Consider the following 16,469-nt stretch of genomic DNA (forward strand, 5'->3'; position numbering starts at 1 on the left):
GAGGAGTAAGATAAGTGAATGAGCTAACTTACAAATATCCATGAAATTAGGGTGGACTTAGTTGGAAGAGCGGTCGATTTGTCTTAAAACAATCTAAAATGAGAATTTAGTTGTATTTTGAGTTGAGGTTGGATTAAAAGTTCTGAAAACTCCTGAATGAAAGCACCGCCTGGCGTGGGAAGTCTGCAGAAAGTTAAATCTCCCACTGGTGTTTGTGAATTGATCATGAAGGCCAGGTGCTGGAATAAAAGTATACGACAATATGAAAAGGGAGTGCGTTTAAAATCCTTACCGCCTGACGGTCAGGGTTGATGAAGGCAAAGAGAAAGCGGGGGTGTTTCTTCAATCGGAGGACTGGAGCCTCTGCTGGAGAGCCAAGTCTCAGTAATGATGAACGGAAAACAGTGCAGGTGGTTCGATGTGTTGAACGATGATTTATTAATCCTGGATCTGAATTTAAAAGGCCAAAGTGAACCAGATTTACTTAATAAAATGTAATGCAACAAGATTAATTGGCACCAAAGTGGAGTTTTCTTTGCTTGGCCCCAGATGGATGTGACAGTCAGCACCTAATTACAGATCTGAGAGGAGGAGGATTGAACAAGACGTCCCTGTGAAGAATGGCTGCCACTTATTCTCAGTAAAACACTCACTATTTGATCAGAAGTTGACGTTAACAGGAGCCTGGGAGGTTGGAGAGGTTCGGAGGCAGATGAGGAGGGGCTGATACTGCTTCACATCAATGACAATAAGTTAGAAACCCTTTTCTTAGACATGTTGTAACATGTTGGGAATCCACTGAGAATCGCCAAAATAAGACCGTCTATATCAGGAAAACTCAATAAGTCAAAGGAGAGAGAGTATTTGTGTCCCTTTGTCTTCAGTTTTTAAGGTTTTACTTCACCACCCGTCTACCGGTCCCAAATGTCCAAGAGCCCATATAGAGATAGCACTATAGAGATAGCTAAAGCTTATCACCGGAGGAGTTTGAGTGATCCCATTCTGAGAAACTGCATTGTTTGGATTGATATTGCATTTTCTTTTTTCTCTGCCTCTCTGCTGTTGTCTTCCTTAATGATATTATAGATCAGCAACTGGTTGTGGGGTTCTGAAGGCCAATGAGAAACACAAACACCTGGAGTCTTATGGAATGGTTTGAAAAAAGACAGCGGCACAGTTTCAGTCGGATCCTGATGAAACACTCCTGAATTTAGTGAACAAACCTGACCAGCTCATGGTTACTATCAGCTGTGTTGAAGGGAGGACACAGGAACCTCTAATTCTGACTGTTGTTCCGTTTAATCTAAGGCCTCACTGAAGCAACATTTTTAAGTGAAAAAGCAAAAACTTTTATTGTATTTTGTGGTCAAAGCAACTGGAAGTGCAAGTTTTTGAAAAAGCTGCTTCTGCTCATGCCTGCCATAGCCTTACTAAACTAGCTAAAAAAAAAAAAAAACTAGCTATGTTCAGACTGTATTGACCTATGAGCTAATGCTTGTTAGCTTTACAAAAGACTTGCTGCGATCACGAAAACTATGCCAGCAAAAATTGAAGAAATACATATGCTGATGGAATTTAGAAACTTGACACAGAATCCAGTTTACTGTAGCTTAGTTTCTTCTACTTCAGCTGTTTGAGCTGCCATACAGAGTCACGCTATCTGCATCACCTCGCAGGCTCACGAGCGGGAATATTTTTAGTGGCAGGAGCCCCGTTGGGATCTGAATCGTCGTCGGCAGAGACATTACCTTCTCTCTGCAGCTTTATTAAGACTGCTTGTAGAAACACACTGCGGCGGCAGAGCGTGTTTGCCATCGGGGTTGAGACTAAAGATGCCGAGCCTTGAGGGTGACATGTCAGCGCGCCGCTTTGACGTCAAATGATCGCCCTTTGACTTTCTTCGCACCAGCCCTGCTGCCTCAGAGTGTGAATGATACTTTAAAAAAAAGTTGTAAAATTGAAGAAATAGAGATGGCTAACGTCTAATCGCTGCTGATGGCTTTGAAAGATGTTTTAACGAGATCCAAGTTCAGTTTTTTTTTACCAGTTTTGTCACAAAAAAACAGACTTTTCCAGTAATTTCATGAAGAATCGTCACCGATTGTATTTGAGATCTTCGATTGTACCTTACGATTTTTCAGTTTCCTCGATGTCATGGTGTGCACAAATATCCTGAATACCTCTGCACCGTCGGTTCTCTGCCTTTTCGGATTGCTATCCGTCTGTGTTGGGTTTGTGTGGAGTAGATGTGGATAATTGCTTCGGCAAAGAGACGCAGATGAACGGCAGGAGGCCACTGCAGAGAACATGACGTACCTCCACTGCAAAATGAGACTGAAGTCGGAAAAGCAGACCAAATACCCGATGAAAACGTAATACATGTGTACCTCAGCCAACGGGGGCACGACCTTGTGCGTTTGTATTTTTGGATAATCACGTAACTCTTGTTTTAGTCATTTTGGAGAAATAATCCGACCGGATTTGACGGCAGGGGCACAAAGAAACATGATCTCCTACATGTTACATGATGAGTTTGTGATCGTGGAGATTTCAGAAGCAATCGAAGCAAATCTCTCCCAGGTCACCTTGAACAAGGATTACAGTACGAGAAGTTATTTATTCATATATGTGAAAAGTCTGTCTGCTCAGAAGAAAGTGGCTTGGTTTTCTTAAATTTGTACACCCAAAGGCAGATTTGTGTATCAGACAGTTTGTTGGCTGAATATAATCAATGTGAAGGTCTGGATTTCACACGGATGACGGTGGAGATCACGTCCACAGAATCGGTGTCAGTTGCAGCTGATTGAAGCTTTGTTATCCTGGCAGCTGTGGAAAGGTGGAGGACTCCAGGCAGAAGGCTGAATCTGACTCAGACGAACCTCCCCACCTGCTTCAAGGTTCACCATTGTGCAGACCTCGGTTGTTGTCGCTCATGACAGAACTGCAGCTCGTTCAGTTTCTTTTTTTTCTTTCTTTTTTTTTACACCATTGTCTGGAAACAGACACAGAGCTGTTGGAGTGTGAAAATCTCAGGCGATTAGTAAATTTAGCCAGAGTTATAACCATGAACTCAAGCGACCTGACTTCCTCTTTCTGTTACTCGGTTTGAACGTTATTGGCTTATCAGATAATTGTGTTGAAAAGCAGTGGAAGTGGTGTATCTAATGCATCTGCCTCAACCACCCCCCCCTCCCCAAAACAAAATGTCTAAATCCTTCAAGACATTTCCATGATAGATACTCAATAGGAAAAAAGAATCGGTTATCTCACCACCAGAGTGTGTCAGATTTGGGTTTCAGCCACTTTGTAATCAAAGAGCAATAACTTGCGAGCACTTCCTGTAGCTGCCATTTTGGATCATCGCTGAGCAGCGGCACAAAGAAGAAGCGCGTTGCTGTGTGGAGGAGGCAGAACTATCACACCGACAGCAGCTTTAATGGATCCCAATTGCCAGGCAGCCACAAGACGTGTCGTGTAGCGAGCCGCTCGCTCTTTCTTCATTGGACCAGACTTAACATGCTCCGCCGCTGTTGTCGTTCACCTGCTCGCACAGCCGGCCACGCTGCCTGGGAGTTGTCAGGAGGCATTGTGGGTAGTGTGAGAGGTAGATCAGGAACTGGAGGAGGGCATGAGAGTGAACGAGTCCAGCCGTGTCTTCAACATGTCAAGACTTGTCCTGCTTTGTCACAGTTAGCAATGCACGCTATCAGTGGTGTCAAACACATTTTAGTTCAGGGACCACACATACAGCCGGTAAAACAGTGCCATCGTAACCTTGAAATTTACATTTTAATTGTTTTTCTTCGTTGTGGTTCATAGTGTAGACGATTTTCAGAAAACATTAACTAAAAAAATGACTACAATCGCAAAGTAAAGCCAATTTAAGTGAAGCATTCTAGCGTAAAATACAGTGAAATATCCAAAAAATATCTCCTCACTGTTGCATTATGGGTATTTTGATACCTTTTCCCGAGATAGCATGACTCTGAGGCTAATTCTAGTTTGTGAGCTTTCATGGCTTTTAGCTTTTATTTTCTACTGTTAAGAAATTTGTTAATAAATATGAAAATGTTGTAACGGTTTCTGCTCCCTCTGAGGGTATCCAGGAACAGAAAGTTGGGAATCTCTGCCTTTCAGTGACAGTCAGGCCTAAAATCTCTCCGCCTTGAGGTGTTTTCTCCCATTTAACAAGACATCAGAGTGGAATATGGAATCATCCCAACTGCTTTGTCCTCAGCTGAACCTCTTTACTGCTTGATTTAGTGAGCAGTGGCATTTTAATAATGACTGACATCCCCTCTGACTGATAAGAATATTTATATTTCCAGTCCATCCCTTGGTCATCCCCCTGCCAGGGCCAGTCAGTAGAAACACAAGAGGGCTCGTCCGCTGCTTCAGAGTAAATCTTGTAGTTAACTGAGCCCGAGTCATTATGCCAGAGTTTAATTGCAGTGACACGTGAAAGATATTAATACAAATTTCAATGGAGTTTAAAATCAAGGTTAAATGTAGTGAAAAATGAACCGCGCTGAAAAATCAAATGCCATTAAGTCTGCTTGGCTGGACGGGCCCCTAATGGACGGGGAGGCAGCCAAGACGGGCCAAAGTGTGATTGTTGAAAGATAGACTTTCCTGCTCTGACTCGCTCACTCTCTCACTCCCTGGAGACTTCTGAATTATGGAGCACCTGGCCTTTCCACATTCAGACTATTCATAATGTATAGGCTTTTTCTCTCTTTTTTTTTTTTTTGTGTGGGTACATTTATTTTTTTTGAAGACAAGTGTCACTGTCAGTGTTCTGTTTCCTTTTCTGGTCACTGAGACCTCAGCTTCTCCTCTTCAGATTTTCCAAAAATACCGACACTGCTGGACATCCACCCATAAAAACATGTGAGAGCAGGAGCCACTAAAGTATGGCTAAAACAATGTGCAGGTCTGCAGGTCTGTGGAGAGCTGGGAGCCAGATTCAAATATTCTGAGCTTTTATCTTTGGGATCCAGATTGAAGCGACTATTTTTCCTTTTGCCTAATTGATGAAACTAAAGCAGTGAATCGACTCCGATAGGTTGTGTCCATACCCTTCAATACCTGGCAAACAGCTTTTCGCCCCTACAGCTTCCATTCTAGTCTCTACACTCTTTGAGCACCTGGATTTTTGGGCATTTGGTCTCATTTTAGCTGGCAGATTCTATCAGGGTCCATCAGACTGAGTATGAATTGCTTCCTTCAAATCTCTCCTCAGATGCTGGTCAGGGTTTAATCCGGGCTTTTTTTCGCCAGGCCACCACAGGGCTGTCAGAGGTTCTCCTCAAGCCACTTCTGCATCGTGCGGAGAACTATTGTGGAAGGTGGTTGACGGTACAAGTATGTTAGCTCTCTGAGGGAGAAGTGCGGCGGATATTGGAAGGTACAGCTTCATGGAATTTGCAGATGTTGAGGAATTCTTTGTAAAAGAAAATGCAGCTAACGGCATTCGATTTATGTCTATAAAGGAACTATGTTCCACCTTTCCTCCGCATTTTCATGAGTCTGATTATCTGCAGATTGATTCACCGTGACACTTGTACCTCACCCACGTCTCGTGTTGTGGCTGTGATTTGTAACAGCTGCTGCCTGGATCAATACGGGGCTCCTTTGAGAAAGACATCTTCATGTTAATGGGGTTTACTCGTAAAGTCAAGGCTGTAAATAAAACATATGACACCTTTTGCGCTTATGGCAAACTCCTCTGTGGATCGAACCACGGCGAATGACTTCTACTTCAGAGCAGCACCTCCTGTCACTCAGCGGATTAACTTGTGACGTTTGAACAGAATGAAATAGAAATACCGAATAGATAAATACAACACAAATACCATGCTTTGCAATGAGGACGGAGTGCCTTTTCATTGCTATTTTTTTTTTTTTTTTTTTTGAGTAACTCCATTCATTAATTGAACCCTATGAACAGGGAGAAGCACAAACCACCATGTGCTCTTGAGCATTTTATTGGTTGAATGGTGATTTACACTGGGACGTCAATTCCTTGAAGGATCTGAGCAGCGGTAGACTTCTTTTATTTTCACAATAATTGGCGGCACGGTACTCATGGAGACTCTTTCAGAGTAGAATAATTCCATTTACCTCATTTGTAGCAATTTACCTCAGCATTTTCATCAAAGATGCCCCCCAGAGAGTGTGTACACCTACATTGTAAAACTATGAAAAAACAAGGTGGGGACCTTTCACAGTTTGTTTTCAGTCACTTCTATTTGTCACAGGTTAATCAATTAAATACTAGATTCATCTAAAGGACTGTTGCAGCAGCTGGAATGAAAGTGGCCGCGGTCTAACAGCAACAGCAAAGTGTTATTTTCTAAAGAAAAGGCTCCATTTGTTGCTGTTTGCCATCATCAGTCCTTGAACAGCGTGGAAGACAACAGAGCAGCAGATAATCCATAGCAGCAAACATTCGGCTTTTGTTCCCACCTGACTGCGGAAATTCTGAGTGTTTTCAGACAAAACCTTTTGGTCCTATGAATTTCCCATCGCCCTCCTTGGTTTTGTGATGAGTCAGATTACCTTAAAGAAATAGAAAAATCAAAACTTTATTGGGATTTTTTTTTTTTTTTTTGCTTTAGACTGCCTCCACGAAGTAGAATGAAGCAAAAGACGGTCTCACAAATCCATCTTACTGCCAATCGACTAAAAGAAGTCTGACAACCTCCAAAACTTATAATTGTCTTGCTTTCTGTCAACCAGTTGTACCTTGCTAAACTACTAAAACACACCTCATGAGCAAGACCAGCTGTAAAGGTCAGGTCAAAAGCCGTGTGTTCACAGGTAAAATTGTTTAATTTTTACTTTTTAAAATGAAGTTATAGATACGATATGTCAGGATTAATGACTGCCACTTTTGAGTATTTTCAAAAAGTTCCACTCTGGGAGAATCTGGTTGGCTGAACTTTAGATTTTCTATAACATTGTGATGATTTACCAAAACTAGTACATTAATTAGCTTTGATGAGCCACTCTAAAGATAAATCCCCTTTAATTCAATAAATTAATTTACTATGGGATCCTTCTGTCAGTTTTAGACTATAAAAGTACATTTTAACACAGGTTTTTCCTCATCTGTCTTTAAATTTGCCTGACCTTGTCCTTTCTGAATCCTCTGTAAGTTACCAAACATGTGTCAGTCGGTACCTTTACCTCGTCATCCAACTTTAGCTCGGTTACACTGGTTACGTCTGGAACTGTTAATCATCTCCGTAACATCAATTATTTCATTCATTTTTCAAAATATTTGACTGGAAGTGTTGGACATGAATTTGGGAATCTGACTGGCATCAAAATAGCAAGGATAGATGACTGACTTTCTGAAGTGTGTGAAGATCAGGTGAAAAATGTTAATAAATAGCTACAATCCCCCAGTACAAACAAACCTTGAGCCGGTTTCTTGAACAAATTGCTTTTGGGGTCATGGTTTACTCTGCAGATGAATAGAGCAAAAACACTTTTAACAAAGGTTTTGATACTTTCTGAAAATATGATCTAATTGGCACAGTTTCTCTGGGTTTTCCTCCAAGGAAAGACTGATAAAAAAAAAAAAACAAAAAAAAAAAACAAATTTTCCTTCAACTAAAGCAAACCCTTATATCGCGTGAACATGCTGTGCAGTTGTCCTGTTGCATTACGTTAAAGCAAACTGGGGAATTTAAAGCATATAAGTAAATCCCGAAAAAAATGAACAAATGAGTGTGACAGTCCATCCAGGTAAATAACAACCTAAAGATTCACAAAGGATAAATATATGAATAACAATATAATCAAGATGGTCTTTAGTGGAAGGCTGGTTGGATTTGTAGTGGATTATTTGATTTTTTACTATTGTGGAAGGCATGCTGGAAAAGGGACGACGGAAAATGACATTTAAGTTTATTTCAGCGAGAAAGTGCAGCGGTTGGGTTGAAGCGAGGCGTTTTGTGCTGTCGACACTGGGTGTAAAATCCCCGGGGATCTTGGGGATTAGGTTGTCAGTCAGAGAGAACGTTTCTGACAACGTGGGTGTTCGTGTGATTAAACCAAATCAGAATAAGAGGTATGGTGAATCTGTGCATCCGCATGTTTACTCTCTCATGTTCATTTTGTGTCATTTTTTTCTATTCTGAAAGGACCTTTCCTTTCGATCTCCAGTCTGTGCGATATATCTACTGTGAATTTAATATATGTCGGAAAAGAGGAGGAATTTAATTTTTTTTTTTAAATTGGTCGATTACAAGAGTTCATTTAATCAACTGTAATCAAATATTTCCAACTTCCTGCATGTAAGTTTGACTTCTGCCTTTGAAGATCTTGTCAAGGTTGTTGCAAAATTGATTCTCAGTCGATGTGATCCTTCCGTCTTCATCCATTCAGAGCAAATCGGTGTCTATTCTGAGACGTCAAAGGCCATTGTCGTCCTGCTTTGCTGACCTGGAGACCACATATCTCCTTCAACACCACGACAGCCTCCGTGCAATAGATCCTCGCAGTAGCAAGAGGAGCCAGAAAAAGCAGTGGAAGACCTTGGGTTCTATAGCAACGAGGAGATCAAGCCTGCAGCTACCTCGCTCTATGCAAAACAATCTGCATCTGAGTCTTACCGTGTTTGTGTTTGGCTAAATCTGACTTGAACCCCAAAGGGTAAATACATCGGGGACGGCTCCAGTCGGCAGACTTTGAACGGCGCTCGGCGTGGCTGATCGCTGTTTCATTTCTCCGGGTCTGTGTTGACATTTTTTCAATAAACTCCACTGCCTGTGTATCCGATCCAAACTCTCTGAGTAGTTTTTCTCAGCCGTAAATATTTTCCCACCTTCATTTCTGTGCATTTAAGCAGAACTGGATGCATTTTTTTTGTAATGACTCAACTTTTACAATAATAACAAAACGGCGGCCATATTTACAATTAAGCTTTAAAATGTTACAGTAAAGTGTTTTTGCCTTGAGATGAACTGAGCTAGAGTTAAATCAAACCGTATGAGTCCGAGGGTTTGATGGGAAGATGTGTTTAATGACTTGGGAATCATAAAGGAATATACGGTGTGGTCCCAGTATGGAGCTTTGTGGCACACCTTTACCTGCCCCTTTGACGAGCTGTTTGCGTTCCACATGGCAACAAGGCAGATTCAGTGACATCAAAATCCTTGAAGAAGTAAATACTGTATCTGTGCTGCAGTTTCCTCAAGTGTCAAGCTGAGACCATGTCATTCACAGGAATAATCACCAGGCTTTTTGAGAGCATGTTTCCTCAAGCCTGAGAATATTTTTTTTCACTATGAAAAATTCTTCAAGTTGTTGGATAACTGTACTTTTCAAGGACTTCAGCTTATGTACATGTAGCCAGTGATTATAAAGAGTGAACTTTTTTTTTTTTTTTTTCCAGCAATGGAAGGAAGCAACAAACAGCCACATCTCTTAAAGATGTGACTTATCACAACGTCTGGAAAAAATAGCTTTAAGGCTCTGCGAGGAATATGTGGCTCCATCTAATTGTTTCAACAGAGTTAAACTTCTTTCGTTTTTCTGTCCTGGTAAGTCGTCAGCCTCTCTGGCATCAGGGCTGTCTGCATAAAACACCGAAGATATCACCTGAATCAACTTTACACACAGCTCAATTGTCACAACAATCTTGGTAATTTCTACTTCAAAAAAGAATAATATTCACAGGATTGTTAATGTCTTTGTGAGTCTTGTTTGTTAGAAACAGTCACCTTGTTGCTGCCTCCGTTGTCGAGTTTGAACTCCCTCTGTGATGACATGCCGCAGTGGTTCAACCTTTTTTCTCCCTCTACTGACATTATTATTCTGAAAATTAGAGATAATTAGTTTCGAAAAGAAGTCAACACTCACAATAGATGTTTTATTTTCTGCAGGCTGCACACTGTCAGACTGCTGAAGTTGTGTTTCTTATCAACTGACTAAATGAAAGATATGCTAATGCTCCTGATTTGATGTAATGCATGCACTCGGTGCTTTTAAATGGAAATCCACCATGGGGTATAATATTTTTTGAAGTTATGGTGATGAACTTGTGTCACTTATTTGGTTTTGTGCTGCCATTTTGAGCGAATAAAACCTGAAGCGCTGCAGTTGGCGGCGGTGCTCCGTGCCCATCCGTGCCTGTATCCATCCGACAGTTAATTGTGCAGCTTCCCTCATGTGCAAAGGAACAGGAGAATGGTGATAGAGAGAAGGTTGTTTTTTTCAATGCATGCATGCTTTTCTCCCCTCAGTAAATCCTTTAGTTAGCTTGCTGAGGATTAGGTCTGAAAAGTCTCTCATTTGCCTCCAAAGCCCTCGGGGATTCATTGGTGAAGACATTCAGCTTCTCCACAGCTTCCATCTGAATTTTACTTTGGTATTTATATATTTCTCACTGCAGCCCACGACTGATTTCTGCTCTTTTGTATTCTCCGACTGTCTCGTTTGATTCATTTATACTTGTGTTTTTTTTTAAACTTCATGCTGTGGGTACTGAACACTAATTTAAAGGTGTACGGAAGACATGTCACATTTGAATAACTGTCACTTTTATCCCAAAGTTAGATGCACATTTAAGCTCTCAATAGATTTCAGAGTCATCTTTCTTTTTATCTTAGAAAGTGCCCAGCAATGAATCGCAATCTTGCACATAGAAAAAAAATGTGCATATACACATAGCAGAAGTATGGAAGAGACTACAGTCCCAAAGGAGCTGGAAGCCTGAGGCTATATGGGATACACCTGAATGGATAACAGCTGGAGGATAAGGGTAATTGACGGTGAAGACTGCAGGATCTATAAAAGGGATGAAGAAGAAAGAAAGGTGGAGTTCATCCCACCAACGGAAACTGGAAGTGTATTTTCCTCTGCAAGACGGGATGGCTTTTCCAGTGGTGACTTGAGCGACTCGCACCGGATTTCCTTGAGGAACAGTTGTGGATCCTCTGTCGGGTCTCGTTTACGCAGCATTTTCAAGTGAAAACAGAAAAGTTTAGTTGCGTTTTCAGTGTCTAGTTGCACCTCAGCAGTTCTCAGAGTCACTGAAAACACAACTTTTTGAAAAACGGCTCCTACTGTTTCAAGGTTTTAGGTACTCTTTTTTTTCAAAACAAGACATTGGAGCCACATGCTGGTGGACAGAAAGACTTTTCAGCCTAAAGGTAGTGATCCACCAGTACTGTTCCCAAAGAGGACTCATTTATGGTCAGCACTGCCCAGATTAATATTTTTAGGTCAATTCAACTCATTTTCAAACATTTACATGTCATCACTGTGGTTTTCTCCCATAACACACCTGAAAATGACATGGACCGCACCATACATGCTTGTTTTTTTGCTGTTTTCAAGTTGAATTAATCATGAAAATATGTATTATATTACATAATTTGTGAATATTCTGTTAAAAATACACAATATTATGACCAACATAAGAAATTCAGATATTGTCATAAGATTGCTCAGATTTCGTCGGTTCATGTTTGAAGACGAAAAGGTCTCATGTGAAAATGAGTGTTTTTCTTCATGGAAAATGTTTTTCTAAGTGAAAATGCAATGAGTAGGAAATGCTAGAGCTCTAAAGGAAGTTTCAGATTAAACTCTGAATTATTTGTTTGTGGGTGAGTGAGAGACAAAAATTCTTTATCTCACCAGGAGCAGATTCCACTGAGGTTGAACTGGAACTGTATGAAGCCCAGTGTTAAAACAAGGACGATGGTGGGAGATGTAAAGGCAGAGTCACGGCCGGTGACGATATAAACAACCTCTAATGTACATCAAACATCCTTTGCTTGTGTGTAGAAGCGGGAAGAGAGAGAGAGAGAGGGAGCATGTGAGGGTGTGCAATGAAAGTCAGGACGATGGGCTATGATCAGAGATGAGAGAGAGAGAGAAAGAAAGAGAGAGAGAGAGAGGAAAGGCAGCGTCATGGCCGGTGATTATATAAACAACTGCTCGCCTGCATCAGACAAACACGGTCCCTTTGCTTCCGCTTGGCAGGTGCTCTGTCACTCACAAAGCGCTTTCAATCAGCGTGCCGGCATCCGTCCCGCAGTCTGGACGCATCCCGGCACTTCAGGAGGGGTTTAATCCCGCGGTTTGACGGTCAGCGAAGTTTGATGGTGGAGTGGCGGCGCTTGTGACGATCGCCTTGACCCGCTGGATGCATTTCAGGTCGGGGCAGACAGGTGGAACATTCAGCCGAGCCATACTTCATCTGTAGGGTTTCAGCACCTTGCTTGTCCTTGAATGAGTCTTTGAATGCTCGACCTTGTCGGGAGCATGTGGGTGAAGGCTACAGGCGGTTTCTGTGCCCGTCGGTCCAGTCCTGCAGAAGTTACCACTATTGTCCAAGAGACCAGCATGAAATATGAAAGACAGAGACGTAACACACAACATACATTCAACCCCTGGAAACCCCTCAGCAACTCAACGCTAAAGCGGCCCACATTTTGCATGTGTAGTTTGACTTCTGGATCCTTCTGGGGCAGCGTTGACATGTGTGTTTACAAGATCATCTTTTTTCATGAACTGTGCTGACATTTGGTCCTGGAAGCCGTCTGCGCTTGGCGCCACGTCGGGTCCTCAGTCTCTAGTGCCATCATCAAATCTTAATGCTAAAAGCAGTTTGAACTTTGGCTTTTTCACAATGCATGGGTCATATATTAAAAATACATGTGCGCTCTGCATCAGGAAGGTGTTGCACACTTTTCCTGCTGTACGCGAATGGGATGCTCCCGGTGTCAAACCCAAGCTTTATGCCTCTCCGACTAAAACAGTGCGCCAGACAAACACATTGAACCAGTGCTGTGAGTCACTATAAAATATTATTGACCGTGTGATGGTTTAATACAGCGGCGGTGCGTAAAGGCCCGGGTCCAGCAGCCGCAGCAGCAGATCAAAATATCAGCCTCACCGCAGAAACTGCACCCGAGGCTGTTTCCCATTCTCGGGCAGCGCCTCATCTTCCAGCACGGGGTTTCTCCAGTGGCAGACGACTGTGGTTTTATTCCCCGGCATTGCAGATCGGCCTCTGCGGCTCAAAGGTAGCTCTTTTTAAAGCACAGCACCCCGAAAGAGCCTGAACTCCGTGACTCCCTCTCACGGTATCATTAAGCCGAGGAGGAAGTGCCAGAGAGTCTCCGTCTCTCGGTCGGGGGTTTGGGTTGAATGGAGCTCGGAGTGAGCCGCGTCGAGGGTGGCTGCAGGTTCTCCACCCTCCTGTTTGATGTGCCTTTGAGGAAGCAATGTGTGCATTTATGAAGTTATTAGAACGCCAAGATTAAAGATTTCCTTTTTGCATCAGCAGCGGAGCAGATTTACCTGTTTTTTTTTTTTCTAAGTTCAAAGATTTCCAGCTGCATTGCCTGTTTTAATCTTCCAATTTTGTTTGAGGAAACATTTGAAAAAGGTTTTGTCAAAGACATCTAAATAACCTTTTTTTTTTCCTGTCTTTTCTCTCCCTTTCTCACGCTTCCCCGTCGGCCCGTGAAGCTGAAGAGTATGCTGTTGAAGGTAAGACTGATGCTTTATCCTCTGGCCCGCTGATGGCTTCCCTCCATGCTGTCATGGATGCCGATGCGGGTTGCCTGTTAATGCCATGAGCCCTCCTCCTGGGGAGGGGCATTGTCAGCTTGGACTGCGGTTTATAAGTGACTTCCCAGGGGGCCTAAATTCCAGTTTCCACCGACGATCGGGGCGATGGATGATCAACCAAAATTATCCCCGTTTTATCTTTTGTTCATTTTATCTCTTCTACTTTCCGTTTTGCTTTATTTTGATTGTGGTTTATTTCTGTAGGTACAAGACAGCGGTTGTGTATTTCACACAGGAGCATCTTTATGCACTTACAAGGTGCTTGGCAACCTCGAGTCAATTTACCGGCTCATAAGGTTTTGTTAACAATGGCGATGTCTCCCTTCTTTGCTTCCCTTTCCCTTCTTATCTCCAACAAGTGAACAATGGCTGCTAGTTAGGGGGCCCTGAAGGATCCCATTACCCCCGACGCCAGGCACAAAGCTTCACTTTATGAATAGATCAGTCTTAGCTTGTCTGTGTTTATCGCTTTAATCAGCCCTTCAGATCGACGGATCCATTTATGAGCGGCAAACTGGTAGGAACTGATGTTGCTATTGTGTGTTTCGGAGTTGCTTTTCCTCCATGCTGAGTTTGGGAGTTGGAGGTGATGGATTACCTATCACATAGCCTCATCCAGCAGGGGAAATCACTGTGACAAACACCCTCTTGCCCCAGGTTTTCTTCAAGTTGAGAAATATTATACTGCAGGTGTGTATTTTTATTTTTTTTTTTTCAGCCCTGCGCCAAACACGAGTTGTTTATCTTGTGGTGTCTTCAAAGTATTCAACTTTGTGTCTTATGGCGTTCGGTTCTGGCCTGGGCTTGATGTGTAAAACGTGTGCGCTTGTTGACATTTTCTCCTCTTGTTCCCCTTCTTGTAAAATCGCCCGCCGATGTGTGTGTGTGTGTGTGTGTGTGTGAGCGGGGCTGTGCGGCCACGTCTCACGTCAATAGTGCCGAGGTGCGTGATGGGTAAATGTCAGGCGGGAGGCCGGGAACGGCAGTAAGTGGCCAGAGCAGCGCCGACGGAGCAGCTGCTGCAGCCTGACACGGAGCGTTGTGAGTGAGGGACGAATGACACTGATGGCACATTATAGCCTGATTTCAAAATAAAACTTCAGTCTATCTTTTTTCTTGTTTAAGCCAAACACATATAATGAGCAGTGAGAAATGATTTCCTGAAGGATCCTTCAAACACACTTTTCGTCTGGATAAGGATCTTAGACAAGCTACGTATTTGGAGTCTTTACCTTGTTAAAAGATGCTGTTTGAAGTAAAGCCTATCATCACCTGATTTTATTTCCAAGTAATGAGCAACTTTTAAACCAGTAGCAGTCATTTTCTACCCAACACACTGTACACCTGATAGCAAGTTTTTTTTTTTTTTTTTTTTGGCTCAAACACACTCATAAGAGAAAATCATGCCAGTAAAGGTATGATTCCTGCTCATCCGTCACACCTTTAAAGGTTAAAGGTCAATAAATGTAGTCATATACTGGCCTTTTCGAACTCAGATCAACACATCACAAACAACACACTCACAGAAAGCTATTCAAAATATATGCATAGGTAGAACATTCAAACTAAACACACAAAAGTCCCACTGAAGAGCACAACAACACACCACCTCTCAGCCTTAGTATTCCTCTATAAGTCTACGGGAGAAGCCAGCGGACACTCGATTTAATCAGATTTAACCGGAAGGACTTAAGAAGCAAAGCTGAGTTAGTTCATAACAGTGGATTGAATGTTTCAGACTGTTTGTGTCTGTTGCAATGTCACTTCCTGTTTCTTAGCACCGGGCAAGGGCATGCGCTGTCGTTTAAGTTTTATATTAATTATGTGGGCTTCCAGCAATTGCGGAGGGGCCCAGCTCACCTTGTGCAGAGGTCGAGGTGTTTTCTGTGGTGGCAGTAGGGTAGAAAAGTCCCTCGAGTTTTGGTTTGGACCCACAAGCACACACTGGGGACCAGAATGCATTGTTTCACGCAAAGACTTGCTAGAAGTGAAAAGTCCCGAATCCTAAAAGCGACCACCTCAATTAATTGGCGTTCTCCAAAGTCAAGCAGTTTAATTAAAAACACGGGCTTGTGTTCCCAGTTCCCGGTGTGTTGTGTGTAACCAGAGAGCGGGATAGATTTATTTAATCGCCCATTGTCTCCCAACACCAGACTGTCCGTGCCTCATCTCGCTTTTCTTTTCTATTTTTAGGGTTTTTCCCTGTGACCGCTTTTGGTCTAATTAGTGTTGGTGACCGTGTGTTCAAAGGTTGGTCAAGATTGATGATGCGAAGAGCTGTCCGACGCCCCGGGGGGGGGGGTCGGCGCCCCGGCGAGGTGGCTGGTGGCCCTCGCTGTTTAGTCTGCAGGCCCTCGATTGATGATGCTCCGGCGACACTGACCTGTTTTTTACTGGCCAACCGGCCGCGCTCTGCCATCTGTGCACCGATAGCCACGCATGTCCTCTCCCCCGAGGACCGCAGGTGTGATGTATAGTTTCATTATGTAAGCACAGATTTATCCTATCGCCTCGGAGCAGCGCCGCTCCTGCGGGGGCGAGTAGAGAAATGAAAACAAAGCTAAAGGCGGTAGTAGTGTCTAATTTAGATTAACAGGCTTATGACTTAGGGGGAGCGTTCTGACCACCTGGATCTACTGGGAGCATGCCAACGAGGTGCTCATTCAGCTCCTAAATGGAAAACCTTGTGTTGACGTGGCGGGAATGGCTGATGACGGAAAGCTGAAGGTGTAGTCCAGTTATTTTAATGTACCGACGTGAAACTGAATTTCTGAAAAAAGGGGACTGTTTATGGATTTCTAAAGTCGGTCCAACACTTCAGCAGTCTCCAAGAGCTTCGCCCATTTACACACAATCACACACGTTTCACATTC

General features: G+C 42.9%; 1 protein-coding gene across 7 annotated transcripts in view; it reads left to right on the plus strand.

Annotated features, from left to right (window-relative positions):
• The window catches only part of nrxn2b (neurexin 2b), a 686,522-nt gene that overhangs the window by 42,228 nt on the left and 627,825 nt on the right, over positions 1-16,469 (plus strand). For all 7 annotated transcript variants that reach the window (XM_030088531.1, XM_030088536.1, XM_030088533.1 and 4 more), the window contains exon 2: positions 13,495-13,515. In XM_030088531.1, the coding sequence (XP_029944391.1) occupies positions 13,495-13,515 (21 nt within the window). The remainder of the gene's footprint in view (positions 1-13,494; positions 13,516-16,469) is intronic.

Source organism: Salarias fasciatus, chromosome 3 (genome assembly GCF_902148845.1).
Source record: "Salarias fasciatus chromosome 3, fSalaFa1.1, whole genome shotgun sequence".
In the NCBI taxonomy this organism is placed as follows: domain Eukaryota; kingdom Metazoa; phylum Chordata; class Actinopteri; order Blenniiformes; family Blenniidae; genus Salarias; species Salarias fasciatus.